Raw genomic sequence first — 25,492 nt, 5'->3', positions numbered from 1 at the left:
TTGAAAAGAGGAATTAAAGCTGATACGAAAGAAGTTCCAGACGACGGGAAGTGAGCACGTGGGTTCACAGACAGCATGACCCACGATCCACGACCCGTGGTGCTGACGGCCACCCCTGATCATCAGTCACTTCCAGGATTCGGCTGAGGGGTTGAGGCGAAGCCCCGGCCTGACTGAGAAACGAGCATCTTCCCGGGGCGTGCAGGCCCGTCTTCGGGTCCAGGTCGCACTGCGGCCGCGTCTGCTGCACGCGGGGCCCCGAGGGCCCTTCCGGTCTGAGGAGCTTTGTAACTAAACCAAGTCGTTCTCCAGTGTCTTCTTCCCTACAGATTGCTCCTCAACGGCTAAAAATAGCACTTTCTTTTCTTAGACAAGTATTCATTTTGTAAATTACATACCTTGGTTGGCAACCTTTTAAAATCTAATTTTTTAACTTTCCTTCCTCTGTAACGATTGGAAATTCTGATTCCAGTTAAGTTAGTAATTATGTGGTTTAGCTTTTATAATTTTTAACGACTACAACTGTAGGTGTATTCACAGTTCCGGAACAATTAAAAACTGACATTTTTATTGAAAGAGAGCATGTACTAAAAATCCCGTTTCCTGGCCCAGGAGTATCTTGGGGCATCAGACATGGCATGTCGCAGAACTTCCAGGAGCCCTAGCAGGGACTAGAGGGGGGCCCCCTTCGGGAAGGCCGCGAGCTCCCCACTCTTGCGGGTCTTGGGTGCTGGGTGCCCCTTGAGGGCTGAGGTGGCCACGTCTAAATCACTGGCTCTGGGAGTTTTCTTCTAGGCCTGCACGTGCTGGGGGCAGCGTGAGTGGAGGCCCCTCACACTCTTTCTCCCTCCACGCGGGGTTCAGATTTGCCCAGAGGCGGTGGGTGCACGTGCAAGTGTCTGTGTGGTGGGGGGGGGGGGGGGGCGGTCAGCGTCAGGCCAAGGGTGGCCTGAGAGAGCGAGTGTTGAATATTTCTGTCACTCAGGGTGGCCAGGGGCTGCGGGGCTCCCCCAGGAGGTGTGCCGAGCCAACCTTTGTCGGATTTCGCTGTCACTGATGTGCTCTCTCCCTCTTGTTTTTGTGCCTAGGGAGGATTTAGGGTTCAGATTTATATCCGAGCAGGTGAGCCACCACCCCCCGATCAGTGCATTTTATTCAGAGGGCCTCCACCAGGACTTCTTGTTTCACGGCTCCATCTACCCGAAGCTGAAGTTCTGGGGCAAGAGCGTGGAGGCCGAGCCCCGGGGCACCATCACGCTGGAGCTGCTCAAGTGAGTGCGGAGGCCGGGGGCCTGGCGGGCGCCTTTCTTGAGTTCCAGCGGAAGGGTCTTTCCCCCGGCAGATACTCCTTCGAACGGGCAACGCCTCCCAGACCCCTCATCGGGACTGGGTGTGATGTGGGCGTCTGGGACAGCCCCCGAGGACCTGGATGGCTTTAGTCACTGCCTGTGGTAGTCCTTCCGCTTGGTGACGAGCCGCACGTAGCACCTTACAACAGCCACTCTCTCCTCTGCCACGTGGTTTCCGAGGGCTAGGGCCGGGGTGGGGGGCGGCGTGGCGGGCGCTCTGGCTCGGGGTCCCGTGAGGTGGCGGGCAGGACGCGGGCCGAAGGCGGCCGGTGGGACATCTGGTTGTAGGCCCCCTTCCGTGGCCGTTGGCGGGAGGCCTGGGGGTGCTCACAGTGGGGTGCTGGCATCCACCAGAGCTGGGGACCCAAGGGGGATGGAGCCACGGTGTCTCTTAGGACCTCATCGCAGAAGTGGCCTCACCCTGACCTTAAACCCTCGTTGGTCACGAGGACCACGCTGCTTGAGGGTGGGAGGGAGACACGGATGAAACCTGGGAGGTGGGGGACTTTGAGGGGCGTCGTGGAGGCTGCCCGCACACCCATGAAATCTCAGTCCAAACGCTCCCCAGTGCGGTGTTGTTCGGACCCCTCGCAAAGCAAAAGCCCAATCTCTAGCAGTCGCGTGGACGTTGCAAAACCAGCGTAGACTCGGTCTAGGCCACGGCGTGCCGCAGGCTCCCTGAGATGCACGTCCTGCTAACCGTGGCCCGCCGTGATGAAGCACGGGGTATGATTTTTGTTTCACGTTGGCCCAGCCTGGCTGGTTGCCGGAGAATACCAGCCCCTGACCCCCGTGTACCTCAGGGCTGATGGGGTCACCAGGTGCAGTGAGGGTACCCCATTTCTGGGGAGCATGTGCGTCTTGCGGCGGTCCGTGCTTTCTTGGGGCGGGGCATGCAGAACTGAAAAGTGGCAAATCTTACTGATTAACGCATTTGAGTTTCCCCTGGAAATTTGAGGGGCCCCGAATACTTGTCCTGAAATACTTCTGCTTTGAGCGAGTCTCTGCCCTTGATCATGGCTCTTTGACACGGCCTCCCTCGAGACACGGGTCTCATGAACTTGCATCACATCCGTGGGGGTTCTTTTCTCCTTGGGTCAGGCCACTGGGGGAGGATGAGGGATACGAGCAAAGGCGTCTGGGAAGGCGTTCCAAACGGAGCTGCTCCCTGGACCTCGGGCGGGGTGTGGGCCGTGCGGCTCCCGCAGGCGCCGGCTGAAGAGGCCATTGTGTGGACAGCTTCCCGGGACAGCCTTTTCTCTTTGTCTCGGTGGTCTCCTGTTGCTTATTAACTTGTCTTGACATTTAAGTGGAAAGCTTTGTTGATGCTACAAAGGAAAGCAGAAATAAATTTCAAACAAATGCTAAATAAATAGCGGCTGTTCGAGGGAGTTCAAAGCGATATTCTACTCCGGCACAGGTTTTAAGGCAATTACGGCTTAATTCTGTCTGGTATTTTGCTTTTTAGGGTCACGCGGTGCTTTTGTTTGCTGGCGTCTGACTTGCGTGTTTTCTGGCATCTTTCACAGACACAGTGAGGCTTACACCTGGACCAACCCTACCTGCTGTGTGCACAACGTGATCATCGGGAAGCTCTGGATAGAGCAGTACGGGACGGTGGAGATTGTAAACCACAGGTAACGGCACCGGTCGCGCGCCAGTCGGGGACCGCGCCGAGCTCTAGACGCGCTTGCCGTGAGCTCGGGGACGCGCTTCCGGCCTGCTCCGGGCTGCCATTCAGGCTGTCGGGGTCCGGCGCGCCTGCGGGAAGAGCCAGGCCTGGGGGTGGCCGCCACGGCGCTGGTCGGTGGTGGCATCATCTTTGTGCCCCTGCTTACCTCTTGTTTTGGTTCGAGTCGCAGTAGTGAGTTGATTTTGAAATTTTAGATGACACTAAGGAATGATGGGATTCCCACGTGACACATCCTCAAATGCTGACCTCTGTCCACCCTCGAACCTTCCTCCTGGAAGTTCGTGACATAGCGGCTTTGTTTTGCAGCAGCTTTCTTGAGATACAACTTGCATACCGTAAAATTCACGCATTTAAGTGAGTTTCGGTGTACCTACTGAACTGTACCCTTGCCACCAGGCAGTGTCAGAGCATCTCCGTCACCCCAGAAAGGTGCCCCGCGCCCATCGCGGTCACTGCCTGACGCCCCAGCCCCGGCCACCCGGGTGTCTCGGTTCACGTTTCCCAGACATTTCGCGTCGTACGACGGAAGCCTGTGTTTGTTTTTCCCGCAGAACTGGAGATAAGTGTGTGCTTCATTTTAAACCATGTGGACTGTTTGGAAAAGAACTTCACAAGGTGGAGGGGCACATCCAGGACAAAAAGTAGGTCTGCGTCCGGTGGCTCACCGTGGGCGGCGCGTGCGCCCCTTGATGGCGATGTAGTCGTGCCAGTGACGTTTGTTCACACTAGAAAAGATTATGACTCTGTTTGGTTTAGAGAAGACGCTCCCTCGCTGGGTCTACAGAGAGACGAAGGGTTAGTTTTAAGTGTCATTTCCGGGCGGTGAGTGATCGGGGTCTGTCTCGCCCTCTCCGGAGGGAGAGAGGTCTGGGTCTGACTCCTTTGGCTAAAATGGACGTGAGGAGATGAGGTGCTCTCACTGGGAGGAAACGCTGCGCTTTTGCCAACAGAACTGAGGTGGAAGACGTGACCACGCGTCTCCTCCGTGGCGGTGTCTGCTACGTGTGGCAGACACAACTCAGACCGTGGTGGGAGCCTCCGTTCCACGGGCCGGCTCGTGGCACTCTGTGAGTTAGAGACTTTTTAAGTGTTGGACCAGAGACACGGTCAGAAGTTCCCAGTAGATTTTCCGGGGTTCTCTCTCCTTTGGGTTATTTCAAAAAACATTTTTTGTAGTGTTTACTTATTTTTGAGAGAGAGAGACAGAGCGTGAGTAGGGGAGGGGCAGAGAGAGGCGGAGGGTCGGGCGGGGACACAGAATCCGAAGCAGGCTCCAGGCTGCGAGCCGTCAGCACAGAGCCCGACTCGGGGCTGCGAGACCGTGACCTGAGCCGAAGTTGGACGCTTGACCGACCGAGCCGCCCAGGCGCCCCGACCTTTGGGTTGTTTTATCTTATGTTTTTGGCCTCAGATTTCTCACTTTTTATTCCCCAGTCAGGAAATTGGGATTTGTATAATGTCATGAAACCCCTTCCACCTCCTAAAAACTAGACATTTTCTTTCTTTTTCTTCCTTCCTTCCTTCCTTCCTTCCTTCCTTTCTTCTTTTTTTTCTTTTTTTGAAGTAGCCTCCATGCGAACATGGGGCTTGAACTCACCACCCTGACATCAAGAGTCAGGTGCTCTACCCACTGAGCCAGCCAGGTGCCCCACCTACGTTTTAATTAGAAACAAGTTTTCAGTGTAAAACGGTGGGTGCTGTTTCTTCTTCTGCTGAGTACCAGAAAGTCACCTGTTCAAACAGCCTGTCAGATGCTTTTAGACTTTAGACTCTGACCGCCATGCCCACTGAAGTGAGCCGGGGCTCAGCTCGGAGACCTTGCAGGACAGCAGCCCTCTTCAGGACAAGGGCACCGGCCAGTGCCCCGAGCAGCCCGTCCCTGGTGGTGGAAACAACCCAGAGAGAGACCGTGGTCCGGGTGAAACGGGCCTGCAGAAACGGGCCACTCCTCACTGCCACGCGAACCGTCCCGGAGGGTCTGCAAACCCTGTTCTGATTTTTTGATTTTCCATCCCAAACTGGAGTGAGCTCTTGCCTAACGCCGTGCCTCTTGGGGACAGAATATGTCGGCCAAGGTGACTAAGTCCTGAGTGAGGACTGGCCGAGTGTCCCCCGCCAGTCCCCGCGTGGCCGCTTTCCGGGCTGAGCCCGAGGCAGGGGTGCCCGCCCTCCCAGAAATGTCACACGCCTGGCAGAACAGCATCTCCAGGGGGTGCGTGGCCACCGTGCTTTCCCCACAGGAAGACACAAAAAAGACAAAAAGAAAAAACAAAAAGCAGTCCAGCGCTGTTGGCGTTGTTCCTTTTGGAGTCCGGCAGAGCGCTCTGGTGGTTGATCTGGACAGTTTCCAGAGGTCGTTAGGAAATGAAGCAAGCAGACGGGTACTGATGTGGGCATCCGATCTGTGGATATGAAGATAAAGCAGACAATGCCAGCTGAAATTGCGAGGGCTGTTGATGTGATTTGTAGGAAAGGGAAGGACACTGTCTTGGAGGTTCATGTATTTCAAGGGCAGTGGCCAGACCAGCATGTGGGTTCCAGCGAAACCTTCCCTTTTTCTCACCTTTTCTTGTCCACACTCGTGGGGGCTTGTGCCCTTATCTTCTTTCTGCTTTGGCAAATTAGGCCCGAGGGGGGACCCTCAAAGGCAGATTTTCCTCTTCGCGCCTCTGTGCAGAGAGGTTCTAACATTTACAAGGAGACAAACCAGAATGGGAGTGTACTCCACAGTCACGGTCACAATCGAGGTGCTGCCTGTTTCGATGAAGGGTTTATAATTGCTGTAAACATGGTTTTAAAAATTCCCTTTGATGGGACGCCTGGCTGGCTCAGTCAGAAGAGCACACGGCTCTTGATCTCCAGGTCGTGAGTTTGAGCCCACGTTGGGTGTAGAGATTACTAAAGGTAAATAAAAAAACCTAAGCAAAATAAAAATTCCCTTTGGCTACAGCAAAAAGAAGCTCTTTATGATCTATGGAAAATGGACAGAGTGTTTGTGGGGAATAGACCCTGCTGCGTACGAGTCCTTCAAGAAGCGGGAGAGGAGAGGCGACCACCTGAGCAAGCCGCAGCCGGTAAGGTGCTGCCCCCGGGGCGGGGGGGGGGGGGGGGCCCGAGGCGGGGAGGGCTTCAGAGTCGAGTGCGGGGGGAGTCTGCCTTCCCTCTGCTGGGCCTGTGGGGTCCCAGCTGGAGAGGATGAAGGCCTGGAATCCGCCCGTCCGTCTGTGTGCTGCTCGGGGCCTCGGTTTACCTGCGTCTCTGTGTGCAGAGGCTGCTGCCGTCAGCCGGGCTCGGGGGCCACTTGGTACGCCATGTCCCCCAGGCCTGGCAGAGCCCAAGTGCACCTACGTTTCTTTCTGGGAACGCCATGCTCCGGGTTCTTCTTTGTAAACCTCCTGTCTCCCAGCACCTCGTTAGCTTAGACCTATTAAAAAATCAAGACTGTCATGTCTGTGTTTTCAGTTCTGAGCACCAGGTAATATATTCCACAGTTGGGAAGTTTTGGCAAAGATACTTTCCCCCCAGAGCTTTGGAATACTGATGATCTCAGGGCTAAAACTAGAAGTTAGTAGCTCAAAGGAAGGGTCAGGTTGTTCGAGGTCAGAAGAGAGAGTGGGCCGGGCCCAAGGCGTCCAGCCTCCCCCAGGGTGTCAGTGGTCCGGCCCTGTGGCATCGCCTGAGTGCTGCTGGACACCTTCCAACGTGCTCTTTGACTTTAAAAAGCAAAAGGAACGTTCCATGTGAAGACCACACAGACTTGGAATGTGACATTCCCGGAGGGGTGGCTTTTGGTGCCTTAGTTTAGCTTCGTTGTCCTCTGGGTGACTCGACATGAGACAGACTTGTGTGAGCACTTGCCTGGGAGCAGCCTTCTGCAGCTCCTGGCACCGAACCCCGTGGCCCGCGGCCAGCGGTACCGAGCCCCGTTGGACGTCGGCCGGGAGGGTCCCGAGGCCGCGTCGTCATGTCCCCCCGTTCTCCCGCAGCAGCTGCGGGGGTGGCCGCTGCTTCCTTCTCCGGGTCCCGCTGCTTGGGAAATGCGAGGGTGGTTGCGTTTCGTCTTCAGATGTGGTCTGCAGGCGGGGTTCAGTCTAGAGGTGCTAAGGGTCCATGAGGTCGCCCGGTGTGAGCAGTTCTGGCGGAGGGCCGTGCTGCAGCGTGTGGGGACTGGCTCCGGCCGGGGAGGGCCGCACCCCGCCTGGCCGCCGCTGTCGAAGGCCCAGCCCCCCAGCCCCACCTGCCAGCCGGCGGCTCCCTAGGTGTTGGTGTGTGCTCTCCCCGGGGGGGGGGGGGGGGGGGCGGGGGGGGGCACTCCCGTGCTGCTGACTTCCTGCCCTCTGGGGGAGCCCCAGCACGGGGAGCCCCTGCAAAGAGAACATCACGGCATCTTCTCCCTTACCAGAGAGCCCATCTTGCCCTGCCTGACAGTCGCTCCGAGAGTAGCTGTCCCACCTGGCCGGCCGGCCCACGGTGTTCTGTGTTTCAGGACGACAGCTCCCAGAAAGCTGACGGCGATGTGGCGGATGCCGTGCCCGAGGTTCAGGAGACTGTGCAGGTCATTCCAGGCAGCAAGCTACTCTGGAGGGTCAACACTCGACCCCCCAACTCTGCCCAGGTCCGTACCCCCGACCCCCGCCCCTCTCCGCACCCCTGACCCCTGGCCAGGCGAGACCCCTCAGCGGTTCCCCGTCCCCGTGTCCGCGCCGCCTAGGACCTTGCTTCCGCAGAGTGAGCCTCCGAGGGCTCCCCGCCCTCCCGGAGCCCCAGTCAAGCCTTGGCCACGGCCTGGCCTCCCCGGGGCAAAGGCAGTGCTCCGCCAACATGTCGTGTGGGTGTGCTGCCGTGCCCCTGACACGCGGTGAGACAGGTGCCCCGCGTGCACACGGTACCTTCTCTAGGCGGCCTGCACCGACTGGGTCTCACTGAAAGGGGCTTCCAGACTGCTTTTGAGAGATTATTTTCCCGACTTGTCGGTTTAGATGCTTAAATGCATTTTGGTACTTGTGCTTGAAAATTACGCTTATAATTTATATTGCACATGATAAGCTTATTACATCCTGTGTGATAGGGTGCAGTATAGAGGGTGACTGTATAAATGTAATAATTTTGTGTAGTAACTTTTATTTTAATATCTATCATTACTTATCTCGTTCATACGTAAAACAATACGGACTACATGTGAAGTATACCTTCACTCCTATCACCCTACCAGACCACAGTAAAAAGGACACAGAACCCCCACCTACACGGACGTCACCTCGACGCAGCCACTGCTGGCTCCCAGCAGAGTGTAAAATAGTCCGACCCAACAGGGCAAAGGTGTACTTCTTGCCAGGAATTCCTCTTACAAACAACACTAGTTCCTCCTCCCTGTGGTTCGTGTCTGTGGACCCAGGAGTGGAGCTGGAGGGCCGGCAGGTGCGGGACAGTGAGGAGGTGCTGGGGCCTTCCCAGGACCTGACGGGCGGGGGGGAGCGGGGAGGGGGACGGGCGGGGCGGCTGTGGGGCTGTGTCCGCACAGACTGTGGGGCAGAGCGTGGACCGGCAGGAGTGGCCAGGACCCAGCCGCCCCGAGCGGCCTCGCTGAGCGGAGCGCGGAAACATGCCAGCGTGGTGACGGGTCTCCGCGCCTCTCCCCCCAGATGTACAATTTTACCAGCTTCACCGTCAGTCTCAACGAGCTGCAGAGCGGCATGGAGAAGACCCTGGCTCCCACGGACTGCCGCCTGCGCCCCGACATCCGCGGCATGGAGAACGGCGACATGGGTGCGCTCGCGGGCCGGTGGGGGCGGGGGGCGCCCGTGCTGCAGGTGGACAGACAGGGAGACCGAGGACAGTGCATCTCGCACTCTCCGAGGTGGAAGAGGTTTAGAAATCCCAGCCTGCTGCAGACCAGTCCCCTTGTGAATAGGATACGATTAAGTTACTAGAAAAATGAAGGACAACGCGTGCGGAACACGAGTCCCCCGGTTCTTCTTATCAGCGAAATTGGGGTAACGTTTCCAAGGTTGGACGTGTTCTCCGTCCAAAGTCAGTGTAGGACCGCATCCCAGGCCCAGGCTGCTCGCGCACCGTGGATGTCTCCGCGTGACGAGGGAGCGGCCGCTCGCCGGCTCACCCGTCCACGTCAGCCGTGCGGTGGGCCGCTGGCCAGAGGGCCGTCCCAAGCGGTCCTGGGTTTTGTGGACATAATCGGTGTCGAGTGGAGGGACTGCACGGGGCAGGGAGACCCCCACTCTCCAGGACCAGTGTCTGCACCCGCACCCGGGACTGGGCCACAGAGCCCCGAGGGTCAGGTTACACGGGACGGTCCTCTGTGGGAAGCAGCCCCCGCTGGCCCCGGCCCTGCCCTGAGGGTCAAGTCGCCCGTGAGCCTGAGCTTGCCCTTGCGTGGTGCTCCTTCCCGAGCCCTGCTGCGCCCTCCTGCGGTACAGGGGAAAGGCCTGCCTCTCCCCGCAGCCACACTGGGGTCGGGGCGCTGCTGTAGCCTCGTGACCGGGTGTGGTTTGTAGACGACGACGTTTCTGACCAGCGTGACTTCTCACCTAGGGTCTGGGGGTGGGGGCGCTGCCGCATCTGTCTGTTTCCTTCCACCCTCGCCTCCGTTGGTTGTAAGCCGGGAGCCTCACCGTCAACTCTGAGTCCTTACCCACGCCGTGTGCTTGGCCCCCAGATCTGGCGAGCCAGGAGAAGGAGCGGCTGGAAGAGAAGCAGCGGGAGGCCCGGAGGGAACGGGCCAAGCAGGAGGCCGAGTGGCAGACCAGGTGAGGCCTCGGTGGCTGGGAGAGGGCAGTGGCCAGGGCCCCACGTGCACCTGTGGCTGAGCAGAAGCTATTTTGGGGTCCCATTAACGCGGGGCCGCAGCCCCGGGTCTGGCGTGGGTTCCGTGACACAGACGGGCCGAGCGTCCCCGAAGGTGAGTAGGCACCCTGCCAGTGCAGGGACAGGTCCCCTCCGGCCCGGGCCTGGCGGTCCTGCCCACAGCGCATCTGACCCTGAGCATTCCTCTCAAATAGGACACAGTTTAAAACAAACCGTAGTCTGAGGACGACACAGCTTGTGGAAAGGCAGTGCTGTGGAAGGAATGGTGTGTTCAGCCATCGCCCTTTGGCACTGCTGCAGGCTGCTCTTGTCCACGTCACCTGCCACGTGGCACAGGTGGCCGGATAGGCCCCGGCCGGCCCCTCGTGGTAGCGTGGAGAGGGAGGGTGTGGAGAGCGGTGCCCGGGGGCATCGCAGGTGGGGACACACCTGTGTTCAGACCAGGTGAGAGGGTCACAGACACACAGAGACAGACAGAGACAGATAGAGACAGGGAGCAGACCCTGTGGGCCCGGGGCCTCCTGCTGTCTCACTGGAAAAGCGCGGTTGGTTTGTCAGTGGTCGTAATTACGTGAAAACAGCCCATTTGGTGAGGATTCAGTCGGGTAAGTACCGTAATACTTGAGCATAATTAAAAACATATGTCCGTTAAAATGTTAGTCCTAGCAAAATCTTGGGGTGCATGGGGCACCTGGGTGGCTCAGTCGGTGGAGCATCTGACTTCGGCCCAGGTCATGATCTCACACTCTGTGAGTTCAAGCCCCACGTCGGGCTCTGTGCTGCCAGCTCAGAGCCTGGAACCTGCTTCTGACTCTGTGTCTCCCCCTCTCTCTGCCCCATCCCCACTCATGCTCTGGCTCTCTCTGTCTCAAAAATAAATTAAAAAAAACCATAAACAATTAAAAAAAAAATCTTGGGGTGGCTTTGAGCTGTTCACTGAGTGTTTTTTCCAGTCCAGCTTGATGCGCTGTAGGCATTGTTTTCTAGGCCTGGTCACGGTCGCCTCCTGTGGCTGTTTTGTGACTAACATTTTTAAAACCATTTCTTTGTGCTCGGGCTTCCGACCTGATTTAAGTGTGCGCTTTCAGTCCTTCCAATATTTGGAATTGGCTTCATTCCAGAAAAAGCTTGAAAAGCATCCACCCTCCTTCATCGTCTTTAAGGAATCGATTTAAAAAATACATTGCAGAAGTAGCGATATCTGGTCCTCAGATGACTCCTACTTTGTGAGCCCCAGGTCCTTCGTCGTCTTCAGGATGCGCGCCGGCAGTCGAGGGTCCGGGGGGCTTCCCAGGGCACGTGCCACACACGTGCCCGCGGTGGCGGCCCCGTTGCCTCCCTGCCCACAGGTCGTCCCCTTCCCCAGTTAGACACACCAGGCCTGCTTCCAGGGAAGGAACCAGCACTGTGCCCGTCCTTCCCTCGGAAGCGATAGTGGCCGTTCTCCGCGAACAGCCTAGCGTGTTTCTGTGAAGGCCTTGAGGGTCTGCTGGCGAAGCCCACTCTGGGCTGTTCGCGGGGACAGCGTTCAAGAGAAAACGTGGTTAATAACTCTCAGCCGCGGCTGCTGCCCTGGGCTGCATCTAAAGCCGTGTGCTGATGCGGTGATGCCTCCCTGCAGGGAACACGAGCCAGGTTGTGTCCACGTGCTTCCTGACCATGTCCTCTGTGTTCCAGGTGGTTTCATCAAGGCAGCAACCCGCACACGGGGGCTCCCGACTGGTTGTATGCGGGGGGCTACTTTGAGCGGAATTTCTCCCGCTGCCCAGATATCTACTGAGGGGCCGGAGTGGCCCCCAGGACCGGAGACCGGACTCCGTCAAGCGGTCACGGCAGAAACCAGCTTTTCCAGCGACTGTGTCCGTGGAGACAGCACCATCCCCGGTCAAGGATTTGATTCTAATTAACTTCTGATCGCCAAACATTTTACTACTGTTCATCAGGCTTCACATGGGATCATCATGTTTTCATTAAGGGCGGAAAAGGACAATCCTCTGCTGTCCCTTCACGTGACGGGAATCAGCCCGGCTCGTTACAGCGCCCTCTTCATTGTAAAGTTCATAACGGAAGTAAGTAACCAGGAAGGGTCTTAGTTCTAAGTCCCCCCCCGCCTCCGTGTCCCTCCTCCTAACGCAGTGGCAAAGGGTTTCTGAGACTGTCGTGCATTCGAACCAGTAACAGGGGAAGACGGATCTTGAAAGTTACCCTTCGAGGAGCTTTACGGGGCCAGGGGTTGCTTCCTAGATTACGGTAATGCAAAAGTGAAGACTTTCAGAGCGCCAGATGGAATGAAATGGAAAGCTGTCAGATTCTGTATTTTTTACCAGTCTTCAATAATGTAAAGATTACTTTTAAAATATTTAAGTTAAAACTACTTGAATAGTATTTTGCCGGAGAGCAAGGTTTGCATTAATCACCAATCGTATACTGTCCGAAACGAAGCATTACCGTGACAGCCTGGGGTGGCCGGAAACCTCGAGAGTCGTGACGGACCTCCCCAGGCTGCTGCCAGCCTCGAAAGGGGCCCCGCCTCTGTCACCGGGGCTTCGTGGCCTCTGCAGGCCAGGCCCGCGTCACAGAGGGTCGCCGTGCCTACGGCAGGTGCGCCCTGCGGGAGGCTCCGAAGCAGCAGCCGCTACGGCCGTGTCATTAAAGTTACTTAACAAAAAGTAGGTGCGTGTCCATCCTAGACACATCCCTTCTGGTGGCTCTTGTCTTTCTGTAGAAGTGTCAACACCACAGGCCTCAGCGGAGCTCTGAACGGAGAGCGTCTGCTGAGCGTGCACGCACTCACGCGGCCGTATGGAGTGCTGGGTTCTCGGTGGCAGGCTGTCGTCATTGTGTGTCCGGGCTTCGACGTCACATCTGTCATTAAAACACTTTTAAAAGCGAATAGTTGTTCTGCAGCCTTGATTCTGTAGCTTTGGAAACCGGAAGTCAAGGTGTCGGGTGCAACCGAGCGTCTGCTCCACGGAGACGGGAGCGGAGCCACTGGCGACGGGCAGAGGTGTGCGAGGCTTTACGGTTCTGACGCTGTTCTGAGACGGGGTCGTGGCGCATCTGGTCGTCCGAATGGGGACCTCAGGCACCTGCGGCCGGGGGCGGGTTCGCTGTCCACGAGGGAGGGCGAGCTGAAAATGTCGAAGGGCACAGTCCCAGGACACGTTTAAAAGGACAGTATTTCGGGCAGTTTAACAACTTCTTGCAGATGAATCCGTTTCTCACTGCCACTGATAACAGGCCAACAAGGTTTGCACTTTTGAGTCTGCTGGGGAGGCCGGTTTTCAGCACGCACCGGGCCCAGGCCCCAGAGGAGGAGGGCAGGACGGTGGACACCAGAACATACGCATTTGTGGGGCCATCCTCACTTGGCTTATGGTTTTTACACTTCGGTCTCTGCAAATGCCAGCGTGTAAAGTGACTGCCTCAACTTCATCTCCCTTGGTCATTTCAGATGCCAGAGGTTTGTCTCTACTAAAGATTTTTTTCACTAGAAAATGCATCTTAAAACACAGGCACCTGCTGCCGATGCTTTTGGCCTGTGTGGAAAGTGGTGGCTTCTCAGCCACACGTTGATGTCATTATGGCTTTGCCGTAAGGACCCAGGGGCTTTCTAGAGTAATTTTGTAACTTCGACCGTCCGTGCAGCAGGGACAGTGGAGCATATGCTCCCCTAAGCACTTTGATGTGACGAGTTTGCTCCCCTCTGAGGTGAGGATCCAGTCTCGCGTCCTTGACTGGGCACACAGTTGTCAGGAGCCGCTGGAGGTTCAGCCAGGGACAGAGAGACACCACGTTGGAATATGTCTCGTGTGCGATATAACCTAATGTCACGGGGCCCCTGGCGCTGACTAGGTTTCATAGGCCACCTGGTGTTGGAGACCGACGGTCCTGTCTGGGGGCGGGGGGCGGCTGGCACGAATCTGTCCCCAAGCGGCCAGGGTCAGGACGTCACTGGCACCTGGTTGTGGCTCCTGCTCAGGAGGAGGCCGCGGAGAAGCAGGCCCCGGGCCCTCGGGGACATCACGGCATTTTGCCACCCCGGGTTGCCACTTCCTGGCACGGGTGGGAGGGACGCGTGAGGGCCCAGACGGCTCTGCACAGACACCGGGCCCTAGGAGGGTAGCGGCCGCGTGGGAGTGTTGGCGTGGAGAGCCGGAGCGGCCGCAGGGAGGGCGCCCCTGAGGAGCAGCTCCGAGGGCTTGGCCACCGCGTCCCCTTCAGACTCCTTCCACAAAGCGCGTGGAAGTGTCAGCCCACCGGTCTGCCAGACACGCGACCTGCTTTGGGGACCCGTGTCAGACCGAGCGGGCCTGGCACTGGGGGAGGCATCAAGTGCAGCCTTGGTGGCCTCTGGGGGCACTGGGCAGGCCCAGGCCCGGTGCCGCTGGCGGCGTGTCTGACCGAGCGTGACGCCGACCCGCTGGGGAGGCGCGTCCGGTGAAGCGGAGGCCGTGCCGTCTGCTTGCTGGGTTCTGGTCGGAACATGGGAGTCAGGAAATCAGAACAGGAGAGGAATGCCAGGAGGCTCCCCAAGGTGCAGGCAGCCCTCCAGGCGGCCCTGGCCACAAGCCTCCTCTCGGGACACCGGCTCTTTGGGAAAGAGTGCTCCCCAACAGAGTCGGTGACTCACCGGCTTTCCCAGTCTCACGTACGCACGAGGAGCACAGAGCATGGAGGTGCTGATAAAGTTCCCAGTTGGGAAGCACCAGTGGCCCTTCTCCTGATCACCCCTGCGTTCCGAGGGGAGGGCTGGGCAGCGAGGAGAGTTCAGTCGGCACGAGGTTCCCGCCAGTCCTGGTTTGTCCCGTCTCAATGTCTGCACTTTCAGACGTCTTCCCGAGGCCTTTCTCAGGTCCACACTGGTGCAGAGATGGGGTCCCGGATCAGAGCATGTAACCAGACCCAAGGCACACCGGTGGTCTTCCCTCCACCTGTATTACTTCGGGCCTCACTGTCTTTTGCGTGCGTGGTGGGAGGGTTTTGCAAAGTAAAAACTGTTTTTCGTGTCTCTCGTGTGAGTTTACTGGACAGTCAGGCCTTCCCTGGCTGCACAGCTCCGTCGCCCCTCTGAGAACCTAACGGTGCTGTGTCAGGCGATTCGTAAAGGCCCCGTGGTCTCTGCAGCAGGCGACGACACGCAGACACGGGCCCTTCCTTCCTTGCTGTGCACGTGCTTGGCTGGCCTGCCACGCTGTTTATCCTGTGTCAGTGTAGCTCGAAAATTCAGGCAAGCGTATGGCTGGTGAGACGGATTTATTTTTATAATAGGTCAGAGCTGTCAGTACCCATCCGTGTAAACAGCATCCACTACTCTTGGAGGTTCTTCCTGGAGGACCGAACAGATCCGTGAAGATGAGTGTTCAACCCCAGCTCCAAATACAGATTTCCTTGGAAGTGGGTGGTGGCTGACACTTGCTCTGCACTGAGCAATTTTTCACTGTCCCAGTCGTTCTGGCCTCTCTGGAAAGGACTGCAGATCGGCTACAGACGAGTCCCCGCGCACGGGTGTCGGACTGGACTGTGCACTCTGTAGGATTGGCCCCGCACACGGATTGCTTCAGAAAACTGTTTGTCATGGTGGTGGGGGCTCGGGGACACCGTGACACCATTGTGTGGGCACAATGGGTAGGTGAAGGGGCCTGCGTTCTCTGGGAAGTGGGGAGCTCTGACTGACCATTTCTCTTCTCTCCTGGGGATCAGAGCCCCCAGTGGCAACAACAGAATGCCCAGAATGCGGTGTGAGTTTGACCGGAAGGTCCGTGCTGCCTGGCTGCTGGCCTAGGTGCCCAGCAGCTACATACTTCGCAGGAGGAGGAGCTGAGTGGAGATGGTCATCCAAATAGCCATGGTGGCTCTGGTCAGAGGGACAGATGGTCCACAGGATGGCAGTGCCCTCAGGATGCCCAGGTGCACGGACAAGGGGCTCCACCAGCCTCTGCCGTATCTGATGATGGGGACCACGGAGCACTCAGTGCTGCCAGAGCCAGGCCCTAAAACCGGGCAAACAGAAAACAACCTGATTCAAAACTAGACATTTCTCCAAAGACGCACAAGTGGCCAATAAGCCCGTGGGAACACGCTCAACATCGCTAATCTTGTGGGAAATGCAACTCACGACGACACGGAGGTCCCGCCTCACACCCATTACGGTGGCAGCTGTCGAGAACAAGCAAAAACCAAGTGTTGGTGAGAATGTGGAGAAATCGGAACCCTCGTGCGCTGTCTGTGGGAACAGAAAACGGGGCAGCTGCTGTGGAAGATGGTATGACAGCTCCTCAAAAAATTAAAAATAGAATTACCAGATGATCCAGCAATTCCGCTGTGGTTACGGGCCCAAAAGACTTGAAAGCAAGGTCTGGGAGAGAGACTCAGCAGCGTGAGGCAGCATCGCTGAAGCCCGCGAGCAGCCCTCGTGTCCCCCCATCGGACGAACGGACGAGCAAGATGCAGTCCGCCCGGACCAGGGGCTGTTACTCCGCCTTGAAAAGGAGGGACGTTCTGACGCCTGCTGCCACACGGGTGCACCTTGAGGATGTTGTGCTCACTGAAATCAGCCACAGAAAGACGGACGCTGTCTGATTCCACTGATCGCATTAGGCAGAGTCGTCAAAATGCTGGAGGCAGTAGGGTGGTGGCTGCTGGAGCAGGGGACACGGGACGGGCAGCTGGTGTTTCACAAGGTGACGGGGGCTCTGGAGGTGGACGGTGGTGAGACGTTACAACATCACGATGTATTTACCACCACCGAACGGCATACTCAAAAACGTTCAGATGGCAGATCGTATGTCCCGTGCATCTTATCACAATATAACAAGATTGGAGAAAAGTTACCAGTGGCGTCCAGGGCTTAGGGAAGAGGGAGTGGTGGCCAGGAGGGCGCAGGGCACTTCCGGGCAGGGAGATGGCGGGTCCACACCATACGTTTGTCCAAACCCGCGGGCCGTGTGCACCGAGATGGGCTCTTGGCGACGCCGCATGTCCGTGGGGGCCGCGGGCTGTCACGGCACACCCTCTGCGGGGTGTTCGTGGGAAGGAGGCTGTGCATATGTGGAGAGCGATGGGCTCCATTTTGGTGAGAACCTGTGATTGCTCTGAAAAGGAACATGTCACTCAAAGGAAAGAAAGAAAAACAAAAACCCACTCGCCAAACCGTGTTCTCCGGTGGCGCCTGCTATCGCCGCACCGTCTGTCCTCTGCTCTGACGGTTCTACTCCGCGTGTTTGAATTGCACTCGCGGGAACAACGCTGTGGCTCTCTTCCTGTGTGTCTTGCCGGCTGTGCCCTCTCTGGTGACGCATCTGGGCACGTCCTGCCCCCCTCTCTAGCTGCTGCGCCCAGGCCCTGCCGCCTGGCGCAGGAGGAGCCGCGGGGGCTTCCGGCTCTGCTGGGGCTGCCAGGGCGCACCCCAATGCCGTGTTCCCCACGGCGCCCCGCGGCGGGGGCCTGGGCCATGCCTGTTTCTCATTCACATGTCACCGCGCCGGCCCCAGGCTCCACCCCGTGCTTGAGGAGACGCTCTGGTTAGTGCCCTTCGAGGCCCCGTGCTCTGCAGGGTCTGGAAAGTTCGCTGGTCTCCCTGCGGCTTCCTGTGGCAGCTTTTTAACTTTTCCTGACTTTGAACAAGTGCCGCCTGCCCGCTGGCCCATCTTCGGGGCACCCGGAGCGGATCTTCCCGTTGTTGTCTTTTCTGGCTTCCCCTGAGCTCCCAGAGGGCGGTCACGGTCACAGGCTCACAGCTGCGCCCCTCTCCCCTGTGGTCTCAGGAGTTATCAAGGTCCGTGGAGTTTGTGTGGGGGCTCTTATCTGTTGGGATTCACCCTACTAGAAACGAAATGAAGAAAAGTAAAGGTATTTAATAAAAAGACAACGAACTCATTATTAACATAAATAACAATTTTTAATGAAAAGCAGCTATATTTTCCAAAACAAAATTGGTGAGTCTTTAGATCTCAAGACAATGGACACAGAAGCGGTTGTGCTTCAGACTGTTATTACACAGGTTATACAGGAATTAAAATAATGCACCAGACCCACATGTACCAGCGTGAATAAATCTTCAAAACAAAACTACTTTCCACTTTTACACTTTTTACAAAAAGCTTTCAAACAAAGCCTGTGTATACACATCTAGTTGGTAAATCGTCAGGCAGCTCGCACAGTGGCCTTGCTTTGGTGGCGGACGGGGGTCTAGCATGGGGCAGGGAGGGTGCAGGGCTCCGTGTGCGCCCCCTTGCTAACTGCTTGGAGCCTCGAAGCAAAGTGCAGGATGGAAACGGCTCAAAGACCAGCAGGAGGGCCACCCGTCACTCATTGTGAGTATGGAGGACGGGCTTCTTGCCCTCCACTCTGAGCACACACATCAGCCTCTGGGGACTCCAGGCACAGAAGGAGTGTGGGGGACAGCCGTGCCAGCACTGTCTTCGCTGGTATGGGGGGGGGGGGGCTGGACAAGAATGGGGTCAGTAGGGGCACCCCGCCCCCCCCCCGCCCCCCAGGGAGAAGGGAGGCAGCCATGCCAGCACTGTCCTCACTGGAATGGGGGGCCCCTGGGGGAGAACAGGGGGTACCCATCTTAGCACCATTACGGGGGAAACGGGGCCGGGGGTACCGCACGGGACTTCTGTCGCCCCCGAGGACCATCGTTGATGTCGTGGGCTCTGCGTCCAGGCCCCGGAGTCCTGGGCTTTGGTTCGGTCACATACCCCTGCGGTCGTGAAGCCGGCCCTCCCCAACCCCCGGGTCCTAAGACGCCCTTCCCCTGACTCGGGGACTGTTTCCTCCACGTCCTGGGACCTGGCTTGCAGCGCTGGCCGTGAACCTGAGACGCCCCCTCGCGCCTCGCAGGTGCCGCCGCTCTCCCGCGACGGTGGGGATGTGGGCTCCAACGCCCACCGCTGGGTCGGCGCCTGCCACGCCACTCCGGTCGCCGCCGCCAGGGGCCGCCGCCGCACCCCTATGACACAGCAACAATAGGGGCCGCTCTGGCCCGCGCGCCGCCCGCCCGCGCTTCCGCCGGAAGGGGGCGCGGGGCGGGGCGGGGCGGGTCGATGGACGGCTGCCCTTTCCAATCGCTGGCGGTTCAGCGTCGGCCCCGCCCCTGACACGGCCCAGTCGGCGGCGAGAGCGGCGGGAGGGGGCGGAACGAGAAAGAACTTCCGGCGGGGCCCGGCAGGCGCTGAGGAGGAAGAGCGAGCCCGGACGGCGCCTCTCGGCCGAGTCGCGGCGCGGGCCAGGTGCGGGGGTCGCCGGGGGGCGGGGACGGCTGCGGGGGCGGAGCCTGCGCCGTTGGGGTCCCCGAGCCGGGGTCGGGTCGGCGGAGGCCAGGGGCCGTGCGCGGGGCGACGGCTGTGGGGGCCTCGGGCGCTCGGGCCGGCGGCGGCCGTGCCGGCCCGACCGCCCCGCGCGACGCGGGGGCCGCGGGGGCCGCGAGGTCGGGGTGGGCCCGTGGGCCCCGCGCGGAGGAGCCTGGTCGGCGCGGCGCGACCCCGGTCCTGGGGCTTGTCCCGTCTCCTCCCCCACCCTCCCACCGCGCTCGTTTGTGCAAGGGCGCCGGTCTGCCGAGTCGCAGCTTAACGGGCGTGCCCCGACGGAGCCCGGCCGGAGTCTCGGTCCTGTCCGAGGTGTCGGCGCCGTCTCCGCCTAGCTCACGTTGCTGAGCTTGTTCGGGGCCCCGGGCCGCAGAAGTGGCGCTGAGCGGGGTTCTCGGCGGGAAGCGGGGCGCGGTTGGGGTGCACAGGTTAATTCCGATCGTGGAGAAACCTGAGAAGCAGCTGCGGCCGCGCCCCGGCACCTGCTGGCTGCGCGCTCCAGGGAGACTGCGCCGCCGCCGCCGCGGGGGCCCCCTCTCTCCCGGCCTGGTGGCGGCCTTTCGCTCTGTCCCGCCAGTGTCACATTGGACGAGGAAGCTGGGACTTTCATGATCCTGACCGGGTTTGCTTGCTGGTCGCTCTTCCAGGATGACGACTTCAGGCGCTCTGTTTCCAAGCCTGGTGCCAGGCTCCCGAGGCTCCTCCAACAAGTATCTGGTGGAGTTTCGTGCAGGAAAGATGTCGCTAAAAGGAACTACTGTCACCCCAGATAAACGGAAAGGGCTCGTGTACATTCAGCAGACGGATGACTCCCTCATTCACTTCTGCTGGAAGGACAGGACATCTGGGAACGTGGAGGACGTAAGTGTCTGGTCTTAGGAAGCCCGCCTGGTCGTCAGGACCGTCCGGTTTTCCAGAAGCACGGGTAGCTGCTCTCACTTGGCTCTGGACACGCAGCTGCCCCGTTACGGTGGGGGTGTGCTGCTGGGATATGTGGGCGCCGCTGCTCCGGGGGCCCACACCAGCTGTTGCGCTTTGCTCACGGGCATTCGGGTCTCCCGCCCCGGATCTGTAGACTGCTCCTGTCATTGCGCCTGGGATTCGGGTGCCGTGTAAACGCTGCGCTCCACCAGCTCTCCTCCTTTTTAGCGCCGTCTGCTCTCCAGGCTCGTGTGTTCCTTGTTGAGAGCAGCGCAGACCCACTTTGAACCCACCTGGGAACGTCGTTCCCAAGACGTCTCTGTTCAAAATCCTTGAAAAGCCGAAAGGCCCCCTTCCCTGTTGAGCATCGAACCCCTCTCCCGGCCCTCATGCCCTTGGTGGGGGTGCCTGTGACCCTGGCCTCTCCACCCGGTGGTGCATCCTGTACCCCGCTCCCTCCCCCGACACGGGACCCAGCGTGTTTCCCGCGGAGGCAGTATTTGTGTGACGCTAACTCCTCCCCTGTGGCTCTCTGAAGGATTTGATCATCTTTCCTGACGACTGTGAGTTCAAGCGCGTGCCGCAGTGCCCCAGCGGGAGGGTCTACGTGCTCAAGTTTAAGGCAGGGTCCAAACGGCTCTTCTTCTGGATGCAGGTGGGTAGGTTTTGTTGGCCTGTTGTCTTTCCGCGTGGCTCACCGGGCGGTAGAGCTGGTGCTGGCCGAAGGTGACTGCCGCGGAACCTGAGAATTTCCGTGGAGCTCCTAGCGCCAAAGGCAGCGGAGCAGGGGACCTTTGCAGAGGGCACACGCTTGTGGCTGGGCTCCCGGTGCCCTTTCACGACCCGGAACTCCCTGGCACGCAGAGCGGTTTCTGGACTGGGCCCCGGTCTTGATGGCGTCGACGGGCACCCGGCCCATGATGTGCTTGTCACACACTCTTCCCCCCGCCCCCCCTGGGCTGTGAGCACGCATGGCGGAAGCAAGGTTGACCACACGCTTTCTCCTTGGCTGTGTATTTGTACAGAAACGGAGTGTTCTTTCCCAGGCTTTTCTGAGCCCTGCCTCCTCCTCCCCCCCGTTGTGTGCTTTGGGGTGTTTGGGTCAGCGCGGCAGGGCGTCCTGGTGCCCACGGCGGCAGGCGGCATCCCACTGGGCGTAACGGCCGCCCAGCCTTCGCCCACCTGTCGGCCGTTGGGCCCGTTTGCGTCTCCGATTTGTTGCAGGCGGCGTGTTAGAGAGTGATTTTCCACCAGGTTTGTTTCCCGTACAGGGGGTGGTGGTGATCGCCGTGTTAAAATCCAGAAGCGGACTTGGTAGAAGTGGGTAAACAAGTGCATTTGCAGGGTTTTTTTGCCTTTTGGGTTTCTTAACATCTTGAGTGAGCTCGCAGGTGTGTGCGTGAGCAGGGGAGGAGCAGAGAGAAAGGGAGAGAGAATCCCAAGCGGGCTCCACACTTAGTGGGGGACCGTGAGATCATGAGATCGTGGGCTGAGCTGACATCGAGAGCCCCACGCTTTGTCGACTGAGCCGCCCAGGTGTCCCCGCTTTTGCAGTTTTGACAGATGTTGCCACTTTCCTTCCCCAGAGGTGAACCTATTGCCCTCCCCCCAGCACTTTCCGGAACAAGGCAGAAAAGGCTTTCCTCTCTGTGGGCTGGACAGGCTGTGCTTCTGCCGAAGGAGCGTGAAAGCCGCTGTGGGCGAGAAGGGAACGAATGGGGGCAGCAGCCCTGTTCCACTGAAACTTCACCTGCAGACGGAGATGGGCCATGGCTTGTTTCCCCGGTTTTGCCAAGAAATGTTTCCCCAGAGGGCGCCTGGGGGGCTCAGTCGGTTGGGCGGCCGACTTCGGCTCAGGTCATGAACTCGCGGTCCGTGGGTTCGAGCCCCGCGTCCGGCTCTGTGCTGACAGCTGGGAGCCTGCTTGGGATCCTGTCCCCACCCCCCACTCCTCCACCACATGCGTGCCCGCTCAAAAATAGGAACTTGTAATAGTAATAAAAAAAAAATCGTTTCACCAGCTCTACTGCTTTTGTTTCTCCCGATTTTGGCCTTCTCCCCACTTCCTTCTGCCCTGGAGGGGAGGAGCTCTGTTCTGTCCCTTCTGTGTCCCTGGCACCCTGCAGGCCCACAGTGCACGCTCAGGGACGGAGGACTGGGTCGTGGGCACTCTGGCTCGTGGGCCTGGGGGCACTTCGGGAGGTTGTGGCTGGTGAGCGCCTGCGAGCCTCTTTATGGAGCTCCCAGCGGACCCGAGGGGCCGCGGCTGGGGCTGCTCTGCGTGCCGTGGGGTCACAACCGGTGGTTTTGTGGCTTCACGCGAGTCACCAGAAGGTTTCGTGGCTCTTAGACTGTTGTGTAAAGGGTCCGGTCCTGGAGGGTCAGAGGGCCTTGCGGGTGCACGTAGGGCGCTTTTAGTGCTTCAGTGTCCCTACCCGGAGAACCAGCGTTGCCACGGCACCGGCGATCTTGTGGGACTGCTGTCCCTGTCCGCCCTGCTGGGCCCTGTCCTCAGTGCCGTGTGACTGTGGACAGGAAACATCACTTGTCTGAGCCCCTCACCCTCGGGTGTGAGCCCCTTCGGTGGCAGGTGGGCTTTCCTGTGGCAGCTCCGGTTGTACCCCCTCCCCCCACAGGAGCCCAAGACGGACCAGGACGAGGAGCACTGCCGCAAGGTCAACGAGTATCTGAACAACCCCCCGATGCCTGGAGCGCTGGGGGCGAGTGGGAGTGGAGGCCACGAGCTCTCTGCACTGGGCGGTAACGGTCACCTCCCAGAACACGCTGGGGTGTCCGAGCACGTGGCGAGGTCTTGGATCCCTGGCTGGTTGTTTTAAAGGGACACGGAGGCGTCCCAGTTCCCATCGGTCCCCAGCCCCACCTTCCAGGGGCGAAACGTCTGAGCTCCACCCTGTCGGCTCGTGGCACTTGTGGTTTGGGGGAGAGCCGAGGGAGAGGTCCCAGCGCGCGCTCCGTCTCAGCGTCAGCCCGAGTCCCCCAGCCTCCCCAGGGCCTCGTGGGTGTTGACCCGGCCACAGGCCCGAGTCTGAGCACCTCCTGTCTTACAGGCGAGGGCGGCTTGCAGAGTCTGCTGGGGAACATGAGCCACAGCCAGCTCATGCAGCTCATTGGACCCGCCGGCCTTGGAGGACTGGGTAACCCCACGGCCCCGCGGCCTGCGCTAGGGGCAGACAGCCGTAGTTAGGGTCGCTTTGCCATTCGAGTTCTTCCTTTAGTTCCTCGTTGGCTCCGGGTGGTCTCTGTGAACACGTGTCCCTCATGCCGGCTTCCCTGGGAAGGGCCCCCCCCCCCCCCCCCCCCCCCGTTCCCTGCTGCCCCCGCTGTTGTGCCGGGGCGGGTGTGTGTCGCGCACGCCTGGGAAGCGCTCGCTGCTCCGCCAGGTTTGCAGCGCGTTAGTGTGCGCTAAGTGCGTCGTCTGGAGACCGGGACAGAGGTGCCCGGACCTAATGGAGTGAGGCAGTCGCTAGTCTGGCACCTCAGCCCGCTGTGGCCACTGCTTTCCCCTCATCCCTTGGGTTTCGTGCAGGATGCTTGGCCGGGATAGGTGGGCTCTTCGGGAGGGTGTGGCATCTGAGCTCACGTCTCTTTGCTCGCAGGGGGACTGGGGGCCCTGACCGGGCCGGGCCTGGCCAGCTTACTGGGGAGTGGAGGGCCTCCGGCGAGCAGCTCTTCGTCCAGGTGAGCCCTGTGCTCCGCCCCACCATGCCTGTGTGCCCCCAGGCGTTCCCTCGTTCGAAGGAGACCGGACATAGGAGATGGCGAAGGACAGAGAACCCCCCCCCAGGGAGGGTCCTTTGGGGCCTAGACTCTTCCGGGGTCCCAGCAGTTCCGGGACGTTGGGGGCAGGACCGATGCGGGCACCCTCAGGGTGTGAGGCCGTCCCATCGCTGCCCTCGCTCTCCCCAGCTCGCGGAGCCAGTCGGCAGCAGTCACCCCGTCCTCCACCACCTCTTCTACCCGAGCCACCCCCGCCCCTTCCGCTCCAGCAGCTGCCTCGGTGACCAGCCCCAGCCCCGCACCCAGTTCAGGTAATGGAACCAGCACGGCAGCCAGCCCAACCCAGCCCATCCAGCTGAGCGACCTTCAGAGCATTCTAGCTACTATGAACGTGCCGGCAGGGCCAGGAGGCGGCCAGCAAGGTAACACGTGCTCCTCGGGTCCAGGCTGGGGGGGTGAAGGTGCCTGCCGCCCCCTGCCTGCTCGCTTGCTGGCTTTCCGAGGCGTGGGGCCGAGCGTGTCCCTGGGCTGAGCCGCTGCCCCCCTCACCTTGCCACACCCGCCAATTTCGCAGCTTGGGCGTCTGTGTCGGCCTCGAGCCGCTGACGGCCCTGCGCTTATGTCTTAGTTGACCTGGCCAGTGTTCTGACGCCCGAGATCATGGCCCCTATCCTCGCCAACGCGGACGTCCAGGAGCGCCTCTTGCCCTACCTGCCCTCTGGGGAGTCACTGCCACAGACGGCAGAGGAGATCCAGAACACGCTGACCTCGCCCCAGTTCCAGCAGGTAGACGCTGTGGCCTGGGTGCCCCTGCCATGTGCTCGGTGGAAGGGGGCACAGCTCACCGAGCTTCAGCGTGGCTCCCGGTCACGGAGCGTCCCCGCCCCCCTCCCGGGCTTTCACCAATAGCGTGTGCTCAGGGGGCATCTGGCTTTCTTTCGCAGGCCCTGGGCATGTTCAGTGCAGCCCTGGCCTCTGGGCAGCTGGGCCCCCTCATGTGCCAGTTTGGCCTGCCTGCAGAGGCCGTGGAGGCGGCCAACAAAGGCGGTAAGTGCCCACGCCCCCACCCTGTGCCCAGGGCAGGGTTTGCTTTTCTCCTTGTAGTTTGCACGGCACAGGGCTGGCCGGCTGGGCCCTGGAGGTTCTGTGGCCCTGGGCCTTGGTGTTGATGTTTTCATCTCCTGTGCCCTCCAGTTAGCAGTCTCGGGCCGGGGTCTAGGAAGGGCGCCTCACATTTTTAAATGTACTTTAGATGTGGAAGCATTTGCCAAAGCCATGCAGAACAGTGCCAGATCCGAGCAGGAGGGCGACGGGAAGGACAAGAAGGACGAAGAGGAGGACATGAGCTTAGATTAATCATCCGCTGTGCCCAAGGGGTCGGGATTCGCGGCCGGCGGCCTCTGCGATGGCGCCTGTGGCGCGGAGCGCGCCTTCACCTCCGTTCCGCTTGCTGAGAAATAAAGGTCTTGTCTTTTACCTGCCACCTCTGGTCTTCCCGTGTGCCCAGGAGGGAGCCGGGCCGAGCGCTGCCCCTCCAGCCCTGGCAGTTCTGACTCGGGGGGTGGGGGGACAGCCACTCCAGGCGAGGGGAGCCCCCGGGCCGGCGCTGCCCCCGTGAGCACGTCCGGAGGCTAGATCGCCTCTGACTGCTTTTCTCC

General features: G+C 59.7%; 2 protein-coding genes across 6 annotated transcripts in view; both read left to right on the top strand.

Moving 5' to 3' along the window:
* OSBPL2 (oxysterol binding protein like 2) overlaps positions 1-12,757 on the top strand; it is a 37,164-nt gene extending 24,407 nt beyond the window's left edge. For 3 of the 4 annotated variants that reach the window (XM_047851403.1, XM_047851404.1, XM_047851405.1), the window contains exons 7-14: positions 1,089-1,271; positions 2,879-2,986; positions 3,594-3,683; positions 5,993-6,116; positions 7,529-7,657; positions 8,685-8,808; positions 9,716-9,806; positions 11,542-12,757. In XM_047851403.1, coding sequence (XP_047707359.1) covers positions 1,089-1,271; positions 2,879-2,986; positions 3,594-3,683; positions 5,993-6,116; positions 7,529-7,657; positions 8,685-8,808; positions 9,716-9,806; positions 11,542-11,644 — 952 coding nt within the window. In that variant the 3' untranslated portion in view covers positions 11,645-12,757. The remainder of the gene's footprint in view (positions 1-1,088; positions 1,272-2,878; positions 2,987-3,593; positions 3,684-5,992; positions 6,117-7,528; positions 7,658-8,684; positions 8,809-9,715; positions 9,807-11,541) is intronic. The other variant, XR_007150699.1, reaches the window with a different exon arrangement.
* Positions 11,795-25,317, top strand: ADRM1 (ADRM1 26S proteasome ubiquitin receptor). Of its 2 annotated transcripts, none has more exons than XM_047851407.1 (10): positions 11,795-11,933; positions 19,823-20,036; positions 20,635-20,751; positions 22,733-22,856; positions 23,165-23,251; positions 23,714-23,795; positions 24,024-24,256; positions 24,463-24,620; positions 24,779-24,881; positions 25,087-25,317. In XM_047851407.1, the coding sequence occupies exons 2-10, from the start codon at positions 19,824-19,826 to the stop codon at positions 25,188-25,190; spliced, it is 1,221 nt and encodes a 406-aa protein (XP_047707363.1). In that variant the 5' UTR covers positions 11,795-11,933; position 19,823; the 3' UTR covers positions 25,191-25,317. The 2 variants fall into 2 exon arrangements, with proteins under 2 accessions (XP_047707363.1, XP_047707362.1); XM_047851406.1 differs by lacking the exon at positions 11,795-11,933 and adding an exon at positions 18,972-19,100.
* The last annotated feature ends 175 nt before the right edge of the window (positions 25,318-25,492 follow it).

Source organism: Prionailurus viverrinus, chromosome A3 (genome assembly GCF_022837055.1).
Source record: "Prionailurus viverrinus isolate Anna chromosome A3, UM_Priviv_1.0, whole genome shotgun sequence".
Taxonomy (NCBI): Eukaryota; Metazoa; Chordata; class Mammalia; order Carnivora; family Felidae; genus Prionailurus; species Prionailurus viverrinus.
This window is presented reverse-complemented; position numbering and strand designations above follow the sequence as displayed.

Coding starts and splice junctions, on each gene's coding strand:
- ADRM1 (XM_047851407.1), top strand. CDS start 19,824: ATGACGACTTCAGGCGCTCTGTTTCCAAGCCTGGTGCCAGGCTCCCGA. Junction 20,037..20,634: donor CATCTGGGAACGTGGAGGAC/GTAAGTGTCTGG, acceptor GGCTCTCTGAAG/GATTTGATCATCTTTCCTGA. Junction 22,857..23,164: donor CGAGCTCTCTGCACTGGGCG/GTAACGGTCACC, acceptor CCTGTCTTACAG/GCGAGGGCGGCTTGCAGAGT.